The sequence below is a fragment of the Podarcis cretensis genome (assembly GCF_951804945.1).
Source record: "Podarcis cretensis genome assembly, chromosome: 12".
NCBI lineage: Eukaryota > Metazoa > Chordata > Lepidosauria > Squamata > Lacertidae > Podarcis > Podarcis cretensis.
In genome coordinates, this window is record NC_137181.1 from 26,993,518 (window position 1) to 27,006,130 (window position 12,613).

General features: G+C 39.0%; 1 protein-coding gene across 1 annotated transcript in view; it reads left to right on the plus strand.

Moving 5' to 3' along the window:
• LOC307199713 (cilia- and flagella-associated protein 69-like) overlaps nt 1–12,613 on the plus strand; it is a 53,243-nt gene that overhangs the window by 14,955 nt on the left and 25,675 nt on the right. The window contains exons 13-22 of the mRNA XM_079947691.1: nt 689–853; nt 1,538–1,650; nt 2,225–2,343; nt 3,387–3,468; nt 5,806–5,998; nt 8,896–9,033; nt 9,403–9,479; nt 9,780–9,977; nt 10,301–10,387; nt 11,092–11,196. Coding sequence (XP_079803817.1) covers nt 689–853; nt 1,538–1,650; nt 2,225–2,343; nt 3,387–3,468; nt 5,806–5,998; nt 8,896–9,033; nt 9,403–9,479; nt 9,780–9,977; nt 10,301–10,387; nt 11,092–11,196 — 1,277 coding nt within the window. The remainder of the gene's footprint in view (nt 1–688; nt 854–1,537; nt 1,651–2,224; nt 2,344–3,386; nt 3,469–5,805; nt 5,999–8,895; nt 9,034–9,402; nt 9,480–9,779; nt 9,978–10,300; nt 10,388–11,091; nt 11,197–12,613) is intronic.

The window sequence follows — 12,613 nt, forward strand, 5'->3', positions numbered from 1 at the left end:
ACATGCGAAATCATACATCTTTCAGATGCATGTTAATCGGTCGTTGCCTGTATTCAGTCACAGAAAACTGAAAATCAATAGCCTTGAACAAATAAATTACAGATTTGACTGTTGCATTGAACCTCAGTTGCATGAACACTGCAGCACTGGGCAGGCTTTAAAACAAGCACAGCTTTAGAATGTAATTTTCTTTGAATATTTCTCACTATTATCAAACACCAGAGGGAGACTTGACACGCCAGGGACCTTATCACAGTTGTAGGAACTGTAGCAAATCAGCTTACAAGTATATACTCAACATGGGTATGAAAGAAACAGGAAACAGTTTGGACTAGTATACTTAGATTCTTTATTATGTGAGGGGAAGTGCAGGCATTGCCTTATGCCCTCTGTCACTATGCAGCTGAATTGGGACTCATGTGTAGTACATTCCTTTCTCTCAGTACTGTATTTCTTTTCCCCGCACAATTAACACCAGGGAGCCATGATAATGTCTTTCAGTAAATCTATGATGATCAACCATGAAATGTCTTATGTTGCAGCCACTGGCTGGTTATGTATGTTATGATAACAAAGTACCATGTTAAAGTCTGCAATATTCTTCAAATCATATTTACACAAAAGACCTTGCCATAGCCTAAACACACTGTATTGCAAAAGAAGATGTTTTGTTTTCGTTTGTTTGCAGATCCTTTCTTTGCTCAAGGTAACAGCTTCCATGGTACTGGCGGTCGTGGCACCAAGCTTGCACAGATGCGCTACGCCTTGAAAGTACTGAATCCTGTTGTGTCCCTTTGTGATGATGCTGTGAATGTTGATCTTTGTGATCAGGGAGCAATTAATCAACTGTTAGGTGAGGTATATATTAAATAGTCTTGGCTACCTTTGCCTGAATTGATGAACTTCTCCAGCTTTCATTTCTACTCTCTTTTGAAACTTTACTTTTTAATCTCTAATAACCAATCTTCCTTACCCCCACCCTTTCTATACATTATGGAGAATTGCACTGCCCATAGGATTCACATATTGGCTCCATGTCCTGAATAGCAATGCAGATTCATAGCATGAAAATCCAAGCATGTTTTCTTGATCAGACATTTCAGCTGTGTTCTTTCTGTTTTCACTTTAAGAGCACAACCCTGCTGATTGAATTTACATGAAAGGAAAGATCAAATCAATATATTGGATTCAGTACACAGTAATACACTGGGATGCCAATTTAAAATATATATCAAGAACTATAGCTATCCAAAGAATTTGTGTGTGTAACAGGGCTTTTAACCTTTCTTTTCTAAATTATTTCCCTCATACACATTGTGGCAAATAATTTTTGAAATTCATGAAAAAATCAAAAGCAGTTTGTAATTCATTTTAGTAGTAGTGGGCTACTGTTTAAAAAACAACAACACACAAACAATACCATTACACACAAGCCCCTAACGGTACCTAAAGTAACTCTGCGTATTTTGGCCAAACTATGTGAAACATTTTTTCTGGAGGAGTAAATTTGATATTATACATTTATTTATTCTGCTAGGTATCTTAAAGAATACCACAAAGAATTATCCAGAAAGTGCCATTGTGGTAGAAATTCAGACTGATATTTTACTTCTCTTGTCAACTCTTTGTGAAAATAACCTTCATAGAAAGGTTAGTATTTTCTCATTGTTTTTAAAATCTTGGAATCTAATATCGGAATCTAATATTATCATGTATAAGCAAAAGAAGTTAAGTATTTATGGTTTCTGTCTATAGGTCATGTGCTCTTAGCTCCTACTTGTTTAAATCTTAAAATGTTAATTCTCACAAGTAGTTAACCTTCCCTAGCAGTTTGGAGTGGAAGGGACTTTGAAAACCAGTTGCTTGTATGATAACACTGGAAGACCCAAAGGCTTAGCCAACAGCATGGATACATCTTATTCCATTTGGCAATAATTAATCTTGCTGGAACGCTCTGTTCCCTAAGAGGGTAAAAAAAGTGATAAGCCTCTTCAGTCTTCCTTTCCTCTGTAGTGTCGGGATGCTTGCGTGAGGATTCTAAACTGGTGGAAGTAGGCTGCTTTTCATATAATAACAGATGGCTTGCCTCTGGGTCTCTCCATCACAGAAAACTACAGAGAATGAATGTACCATAATGGTTATAATAATTATTAAGTGTAGTGTAAATTATTATGAATGTGTACAGTTTTTCTAGATTAAAATGGCTTTGATATATATCAAACAGGAACTCTTTGGATGGGAAGGAGTTGATACACTTATTCCTTTTATGAAGATGGATTCAAAGAAATTCTATAGTGGATTGGGTCATAATCGTCTGCTTTTTACTGCTCTGGACTGCTTATGGTATGTTCAGCTATTTTTACTGTGACCTTCTGTAAAGAGGATTTTCAGCATCACAAATAAATGCACAGTGCTACAAGATTATGTCTCCTTTCTAACTGCACACTTTACATTCTCTGAATATCTTTGGTTTCTATGAGTTGAAGTGCTAATGAATTGGCAATGACTACTACATTTATATTCATTTTGTTAATTTATTGGATTATTTTTGATTATCAGTCAAGAGTATACTGAAAATGTAAAAAATATATATTCAAGTAAGTTGTATATAAAGGAAGAAATATACTTGAAAATAAAATCGCATAGTACCCCATTGAGGCTGCCTTCAAAATGTAGCAGTAAATTTCTGTGTACTTTTTCATCCATTACATTTGGGACTGAGGCCCAGTATTTGTACAGTGTGGCAACTGCTTTGGTCACCCTATATGATGACCTCTGTTGGGAGAGAGATGCATGAGTGTGACCCTGTTAATTCTCCCTAAGCTTTCAGCAGCTTTCGGTACCATCAACCATGGGACCACTTTTCCCCATATGAACTTATATGGACCCTGCATTCATCAACTGAGTCTTTCTGAGGGAGGTGTGGAAGGTGGCAACATGAGAATGGATCTTTTCAGTGGTGGCTGGATGCTCTCCCCAGAGAGATACACATGGCACCATCATTACCCATTTTTAAGTGCCAGACAAAGATGTTTCTGTTCGCCCTAACATTTGGGTCTTAAATGGGGTTATAGGGTATGATTAAACTATGCCCAAACCTGCATTTGGTGTTGATCTTTAATAGGGTGGGGTAGAAGTTGTCCTTTTTATATTACCACAATATGAACAATTTTGATCAAAGTTTTTTCATCTGTTTTGAAATTTGTATCATATATCCTTTTATAAATGAAAATCATTTGAGACATTCATTACATTCAAATTAATATAATAAAATAGAAGCATCCAAATTTGATATTTTCTCATTTTCAATGTGTTAGTGTAAATCCCATGTGTGTTCTGAGAGTAAGCAAAAGAGATTAAATGAACTGAAATTATTTTCATTTCAGGTGCTGTGTCATGGGCTGTACTATTTTAGAGGACTATTTTATTGAAAGAGAAGGCCTCTTCACTCTCCTGGATTTGCTTGTTGTGAGTACTATTTATTGGAAAACCACCTGTAGTAAAATATTAAATACACATTGTGTAATTGACTCTTGCTGAGGTGTCAGGTTTCAGCTGTATGTCCATTGTTGTGCTCCCTCTCAGACTATACTTGATGTGCGTCTGTGATGCTCAAGCAACCACAATCTACACTTCTTTACTAAAGACTCAAAATACACACACAATTTTTCCATGTGCCAAGTATTACTCTTTGCTCTGAAAATGTGTTATTCCCACAACAGAGGTGGTGCCTTGCAGTCAGTAGTTACAGATGGAAAATGGGTGCAGTTTTATTTACAAAGAAGCAAAGCGTGAAGAAAGTCTTCACTGTACATGCACAGCAACTAGGAGGTACTGCCTCAGGAAACAGACCTTCTTAGGGAATTGTTGGCATCTGTCATACTCTGCACCAAAATAATGCAAAATAATCCAAGAAATACATGCTCTGAAGTGAAGTAAATCAGTAAAACTTCAGATACTCATATTTTGCACAAGCGTTTTCAATTTGCGTACTTTATTCTGAAACATTTACCGTATTTTTCACCCTATAGGGCGCACCGGCCCATAGGACGCACCTAGTTTTCAGGGGGGAAATCAAGGAAAAAATATGATACACCCCCCCCCCCGCAGCTCTGGGAGCAGCGGACAGGCTGCACACAGCCTGTGCGCTACTCTAAGACCTTCTTCCTGCTTTTGCGGGAGGTGGCAGAATTCCCCCAGCTCCCGCAAAAGCCCACAGGAGCCACGCACGACTCCTACGGACTTTTCGACCAGGAGGGAGAAGGGACTGAAACAGCCAGTCAGTCCCTTCTCCCTCCTCGGGGAAAAGCCCCCAAGAGCGGCACGCTCTTTAAAGGCTGCGCGGCTCCTGCGGGCTTTTCTACGAGGTGGGGGAATTCCCCCACCTCGTAGAAAAGCCAGCAGAAGCCGCGCAGCTCCTTTAAAGAGCGTGCGGCTTTTGCCTGTTTTTGCGGGAGGTGGGGGAATTCCCCCATCTCCCGCAAAAGCCCACAGGAGGGAGAAGGGACGGACTCGGCCAGTCCCTTCTCCCTCCTTGCAGAAAAGCCCGCAGAAGCTGCGCACCCTTTAAAGAGTGCGTGGCTCCTTCGGGCTTTGCGACCCAGCTTGTGGGGCTGGCGATGAGGGGAAGCGCTGCTTTCCCCCACCGCCAGCCTCAAAGCCGGGTCGGAGAGTAGCGGGAAGGCGTCGCGCGCCTTCCCGCTGCCCCCTGATCCTCTGGGGCTGGCGATGGGGGGAAGCGCTGCTTTCCCCCACCGCCAGCCTCAAAGAGCAGACTCTTCTGGCTTCAGCGAAAGCAACGCAAAGCCTCCGGAGCGCAGGCTTCCTAGGCTTCACGTTGCTATCGCTGAAGCCAAGGAGCCTGCATTCGCCCCATAGGACGCACACACATTTCCCGTTCATTTTTGGAGGGCAAAAAATGCGTCATATAGGGCGAAAAATACGGTACTTAGGTTTTGAAAACATGGTTTTTGGGGGAAAGGAGTGTGTTGGAATTAGGTAAAAGAGATACAAATCAAGGGTACTGTCATCTGTAAAGTATGTACAATGTAGTGGGCACTGTACTTAGATAAAAAAGAAGGACCTGCCTATAGGCTCACACTCTAAAATGCAGGAATACACAGGTGGAACGTGGAGGCCTTAAAGTAGAACAAGTATGAACACAATGTGGAGTACAAATGCAGAGTGTTTGAACAGACCTTTTGTAGTGATTGCATTTTCAAACATATTTCTAAAATGAGAAAAGCAGAAACTTGCATTTCACTTATTTAAACTGGGGACAAAAATTTTCAGGATTTAAAATTCTGCACCTGATAATCAGATCCCATTCAAAATATCACATCCCCAGAACTGGAGAAGACAAAGAGCCTAATAATTTCATACAACTTTTAGCAAGTATTGCTCAGACATTTTTCTGTCCATCCTAATACATTGTACACTTCAGCAAAGTCTGCCCTCTAAAATATTTGCTTCATGCATCTACAAGTTTTATAATGGAAAAATAGGTAGTTAGTGTTAACAACTGAGCCCCAGTTCAAAGCTCTGTGGATCTCCTGTACATATGTAACTAAGAGATGCCTGATTCCTTTCACAACCCAGCTTTGCATGAATTCCTATTCATTCAAAGTATTCACTGACATTGAGGTGTGTGGGAGAAATCCATCTATACATTTGAATGCCTGTGTATTCATTGGGCCACTAGATCAGGGTTTTAATGCTCAAAGTTTTTTATATATATAATAATTGTGAAGGCAAATTTTTTAGGGATTAGATTTGAAATTCTGTCCTTGTTTTTCTTCTGCAAAGTTAAATCAAAAGAATGTTTGCAATCTAATACTTGGGATATTAGTTGAATTTTGTGACAACCCTAAAACTGCTTCTCATATCAATACCTGGCGAGGGAAAAAAGACCAAACAGCAGCCAATTTATTAATAAAGTTATGGAGAGAAGAAGAGATTCAGATGGGAGTGAAACATGACGAAGTTGGGAGAATTGTTGGTAAGTATTAGATTGCCGAGTATTTTATATCATATTAGTTGTAAATTTAAGAGAATTACTGAAGTTTTAAGAAGAGCTGAATTTTTCTAAGCGTGATTATATACAGGAACATGGAGAGCGGGATAAGGGGAGTGCAGCTGTGCCAAACTCAGAGCTGGCAGGGTTTCCAGACTCTGAGCTTTCATTAGAAAAAATAAATAAACCTCTAGTCTTCGTGGAACAAAAACTACGAAGCAAAATGGGCAGGCACTAATTTCCACAGTTACTTGTGGAATTAGTGGCCACAGAACACGCCGCCCAGTAGCTGGGGCACCAAGCAGCACCGCAATTTTTGCGCGCACACCCAGCCTGCATCCCCAGCAGGGGCCAGTTTTGCCAACCCCTAGGTACGTCTCTGTGTTTGAGTCTTTCTTGGTGTATGTGTCATTCCATTATTTTTTCTAGATTGGGACAATGAAGAAAGTATTTTTTTCATTATGATGAAGGGGCTTTCTGGTTCATTCTGAAGTTGGGCTTCTTTTTGTTTTTACTTTCCCTGGTAGAGAAGGGGCTTGTTGCCCAGAGAAAATAATTTTGAAATTCAGGACTTAGCATAGCTATGATAAGACAGAAGCATGTTTACTCAGAAGGGAAAAAAAGCAGCAAAGAAATGAGTTGATTTGTATCTTATGTAGAATTTACTGCAAAAAACCACCCATTGTTTAAAAAATTTGCAAATGCAAATATAAATAAAATTGGTACATCTGCATTACAAGGGGAAGGGGTATTGTTGTTGAGAAAGCATGGGTAACATCAGTCCTGCAAATATCGCTATGCTATGCTATGCTAATGCTGCTGAGTGGTGGTGTGAGACACAATAGTGCATGGCAACCCTGCAGTGTAGTCCAGTGTTGTTATCCAGTCGGGGGGGGCATTACAACATTGCAGTGTAGCAGCAACATAGAGGAATGGGTGATTAATTGCTTTCTCCTCTCTTTTGTGGTTGGGTGCTACTTCTAGTATAAACACTTAAACGGGTATACTTATGTCAAGATGCACATCCTATTTTCTCAAAAGGACAGGTGTTTGGCCTGTGCTAATTGCTGTAGATATTATGAGGTCGAAGTAAATAAATACAGTGGTCAAACAGTAGGAGAAACAGAGCCCCAGTTCAGTCATGACTCGAAATACTTTATTCTGTTACTAGTTTTACCACTAGATGGCATTTGTCCCTTCAGCTGCAAAGAGCATCTATTATTAGTTTGATTGACTGACTGACTGACTGATTGATTGATTGATTGATTGAGGTAGCTTTGCTTGGTAAATCTGTTTCACTCAATACCACTCTTTATGCATCTTATTTAAAAACTACATTCATTGTCCCTAAACATAATCAGTTTATTAGAAAATAACATTTGGTATAAGTAAAAGTGAAACAATGTAATAAAGTCAGTACAGAGTATAGTAAACATTGTTTCCTAACCAGTGTTTTGTTCTCATTCTCCAACCAAATTAATGATGCTAGATTTGAAGCCCAGTATTCATCTCAGAAAGCCTTCAATATAATTCATAAATTAAAACAAACACCATTGCCAAGTTTTGACTCATAGAAATATACATAAACACCCTCGTCATAATAGGGATGGAGTAGTCTGAAAACCAGTTATTACATACAATTGTTGCTTTTGGGCTGATGTGGAGAGTTGTAAGGATTTCTTCAATAAATTTTGTATTTTTAAAAATTCTTGGCTCAGTCAAGTCAAGCAGACCAGGAGGTAATAATGCTGAGGAATAGAGGCTCTTATATATGAAATATTTTGTTGTTTGTCTGTGGTATTTATATATCACTTAAGCATTCACATTTCTAAACAGCATACATAAAAATAAACTATACAGAGGATAAAATAATAAAAATTCACCATAAAACTGAACATAAACTCAAACAGTAGCCTAAAATGTATATTGGAATAAGAAAGACATTGTCATGCACCTGAAGTTTGATATTGTTGTACGCTACCCCTGTATCTGAGCTGTGAGAGACTTCAGGGGTTTCCAGCACTTACCCAGGGTTTGGTTTCCTTGGAATGAAGGTCAGTGGAGACTGTTATATATATATACTCATTTAAAAAATTGAATGTCTCTATACATTTTAATAGATGATACCTAAATGACATATAACAGAGTACCGTATTTTTTCATGTTTAACATGCCCCCATGTATAAAACTCCCCCTATTAAGAAAATAGGGGGAGATTGCCAGGAGTTGTTGAGCTTCTTTTGTGGGGGGATTGCAAAAAATCACTCACCTGCCGCACTGACGATGGCAATCACACACGCCAACAGCAGCTGCCAATTGGGCAGCAACAGCCAATCAACAACAGCCCTTGCCATCAGCCACCAATCAACAGCAGCCCTTGCCACAGCCACCAATCACCTGCCCAATTGCCACAGAAAATCTGCTCATGGCAGCAACCAATCCCCCATCCCACCTCTGCACTATCCGTGTATAAGACGACCCTGTTGGGCAGTCGCCGGGAGGCTGGACATGCCTCCAGGCAAACAACATAAACATGCCAGCCTGTCTCTCCCTTCTGCGTGCCGCTTGGGAGATCCATCAATCTTCTTCCCCTACGTGATTCATGTCTTGGGATGTGAGCACACATTGACTTAGCAGAGTCAACAACAGCAGAGCTAGGCTTGAGGTGTGAGTACTAAGCTACTTTATTATATACAAATCAGGACAAAGAGCGGGGGTATGAAATGTCAACAGACACCCCCCCCCCATTTATCACATTATTTCGTAAGAAAAAATCTCATCTTATACACGGGAAAATACGGTACACTCTTTCAGTGAAAGTATTATAATTACTGAATATCTGATGATGAGTGGAACCTAACACTGAAATTTTCCCTCTGCAGATACAAAGAAGCCATTGGCTGGCAAGTTCCAAAGAAAGCAAGAAGTTACTCCAATGCCTGCCAGTTGTCCCACTATTGCTGTTATGGATGTTGCTGAAAACATGCGAGCAAAGATTTATTGTGTAATATGTAAATTAGGTAAAGGCCATCAACTTATTTCCTGCATTTTACATATACTTTAATTTCTAAGAAGGTGGATATAAAACAGTAAAATAATTTATGTTATTTAACCAAAGACAGCGTGCATAAACAGAAGAATGAATAATCAGAATTACACACAAGTTTGGCAAGTTCATCTGCGTCTGCAACTGCAGAACTAGGAAAAGAAAAATCCTGTATCTCCTTGTCAACCAGCTATTATGGCTATCTAAGCCAGGAGCTTCCAATATTCTTGGCAGGATCACATAGTTTTGCTAATGTGTCCACTTTGAAATTGCCTTGTGACAGTGTAAATGTCAATACAGAAATAAGATTTCTCTAAAAGTAATTATTAATGCTTTACTTTAGGCTTTGAAAATTTGCCTGGCCTCTCTGCCAAGGATTTTGTTACACTTGCTATCATACGTAGATATCTTGACTTCAAGGTAAGCATTGTTTAATATGTGATTTGTTATTTATGGTTTCGTTTGTTAGAGCTAGTATAATTAAGAATCTGAAGCACTACATATGTACTCCTTTGCAGTCACAATACAAGACACATTGTTAGAATTTAAAATGCCAGACTTTTGCCTGTGATTACACTTGGCTTCCTCTTTAAACTTAATGAATAAAAATAGATACTTGAACAGAGAATCAAAAGTGGCTCTTTCTGGGTCTTTACCCGAAAAGAGCTAGCTGTCCTTGGTATTGATAGCTTTCTAAAAGTGCCACTTTTGTTAATAAAGGTAGGTGAAATCTGGAGTGAGATATATGCAGAACTTAAAAAAGAAAACATCAAACCCGTTACTCCTGACCATGAAGCACTGCAGGTCATTACGGAAGCATTTGAAAACGTTGGAAAGATGGTTATCTCTCTCCAGACTGAAATGCTGGAAAGCCAACAATACCAGGAACTTCGAGAAGAAGAAAAAAGTTATGCCAAGGTAAACAAAGAAGCAGCATGTGAGAGGGAACCATTTTTTTAAAGAAATAAACTCCCTTTCTTATAACACGTATTTGTAAGAAGCGCTTTTTCTTTAAAAACTAAGAAGTTATTGTCTCTCCTACAGAGTCTATACTCGGAATACCATCTCCACTTTGGGGGAGGGGGCTAATTGCAGACTAACTGTAGGGTGTAGTGATATTGGTGCCTACAGTGCAACCAGAGCTCTGCTCTGAACTACTTCCATAACTGAACTGTGCCACTAAAGACACTTTTGAAGAATGAGAGGTTTTAATTTCCTCCTTAATCTCTTTCACGCTCTAGATTCAATCCCTCCATAAGCAAAAGGAAATGGTCAGTAAGTCCTGGGAAAGTTTCTTGGCCCGGACATCAAATTATGAGACTTTAAAGGTAAGGATATTGTGAATACTGCCTTTGGGATGATTTTAGCTCCAATTAATATTTATTTTAAGCTATTAAATAGATATTTATTGTGGATCCTTTTCCTTCTCCTCCTGCGATGAGGCTACATTTTAATATTTTAATGTTCCATTATTTTAATGTTGTATTTTATTTTTGTTTTTAAGTTGTAATCATTCTTCTTGTTTTTATTATTGTTTGTAAGCCGCTCTGAGCCCGGCCTTGGCTGGGGAGGGCGGGGTATAAATAAAAAATATTATTATTATTATTATTATCCTCTTTTCTATTTTGTATAATTTATATTTTCATGATATATAGATTAAACTTGAAAATTAAGAATAGGAAGGCTTGTACAAGCAGGAGATGTGCCAAACTGATGTCTTAAATATGTTCAAAGTAATTCTTTCAGTTTCTCTTTGGACAGTGTGAGGCTGTTCAGTCACTTGTAAGGAAGGGGCATTTATGTACAATGTACGGTACTTGTTTGTATACTTAGTTAATTGCTAGTTCTTCATATTACTTTTACTCAGGGTGGATTGCATCACCATACTTGGAAAGATACACAGTCTGAAACATCTCTATTTGTATAGTAAGCCTATTAATGTGTTAATGCTAAAAATTCAAAAGACAGTAAAAAGAGATATTTGACTTTGCCATGTCATTTATCCCTCACCCCCTTTTTGAAATTTTTATAGAAAGCGAAAAGGATTCAGGAAAAATCCATAGAAAATTCTAGAACAAAGGTAAAACCTTACAACGCAACATTCCATCCAACGGACATTAAAGGCCTAAATACAACTGTAAGTGAATCCTTACAAATCTTAAATATGAATTTCAAAAATATAAAATGTTACAAAAGTATTATCTAAGGTTGAAAATTCTAAGAATGCATAATGTTTGTTTGTTTTCTTTACAGCAGAGCAAGTATTCCACTATATTGTTATGAGTTGGGGGTAGGGAAGTAGGCTGTATGCAAGATACTTCTAACTCCTGGATCCAGAAAGTGTTAAAAATATAAGCCAGGCTATCTTGCTGTTTAATAATTTTTAGGAATTGTTCAAAAAACTCTGTGTGTGTTTGAAAACCACTTTGTGCTGCAGTAGCACAAGGGAAAGGATGAGCAAGACCTTTGGGTAATGCAGCTTTGGTACTGAGGCTTGCATCCTGGCTTAAACATGTTGAAAACCCATTATCTTGGGTATGCCAAGGACTGGGGACTGGGTAAGCTGCTTTGGGATGCAGAACTGTAACAGGGAGTGTGCACCAAGGAGAAGGAGGAAGGCTTGAAGAGATCCTGATGAACTGGAAGCTTGCTTGAAAGGAATAAGCGGTTACCGTACTAGTCTAAGGTTAAAAGTGTAATTGCGTTTTCTTAATTGGTTTTTTATTATGCGTGTTCTAATGTCTTTGCTAACTTGTCTGTTATTTTTCTGCAGGGAAGCTGTATTTTGTTGTTTGTTTGTACCTTTCAGGACAGATTCTTGTTCTTTGGCGGGTAGTGTTGTGTGCTTGGTGGGGAGGAAGTAGGCTATTAGAAATGTATATCCAAAGTTGAAAATTCTGAGAATGCAAAACATTTGATTTTTCATTGCAGCAGCAGCAAGTGTTTCACTATATTTTTATGAGTTTGGGGGCAGAGGGAAGAAATAGACTGTATGTGAGATCCTTATTAACCCCTAGATCCAGCAAGTGCTAAAATATAAGCCAGGCTCTCTTCCTGTGTTGAGGTGACAGCCTGAGTGATGGGCCTTTAAGGAAAACAAAAGAAAGGGACTCTGTGGGTGGGGGCCCTCCCTCGATTCATAGATAGTTATAAGGTCAAAACCTGAATTTAGAGTTGAATTGCACTGATGTGACCTAGAAGTAAAGCAGCAATCTGGAGAGGGGGTCAGAGAAATGTTTGAGAGCAGCATTCAATTTCTGTTGACTCCAAGGCTGTGGCTATGGGGGAAGCAAGGCACTTTGGGGGTGTTGATGCTGTGAACCCCTCCATCGTAGGCTCAGGTTGTATATATGTGTAAGTAAACCGTTTTTCATAAAGACACCACAGTCTCCGCTGTGCCTCATTCCCAAAGGAAACACAAACCCTGGGTAAGCAACTGGAACCCCTGAAATCTCGCACTACTCAGAGATTGGGGGTGGCGTGCAAGAATATTCATCCTTCATATTGAAACACTTTTTCAAACAAAACATCAGTTCACCACCATAGTTAATCTA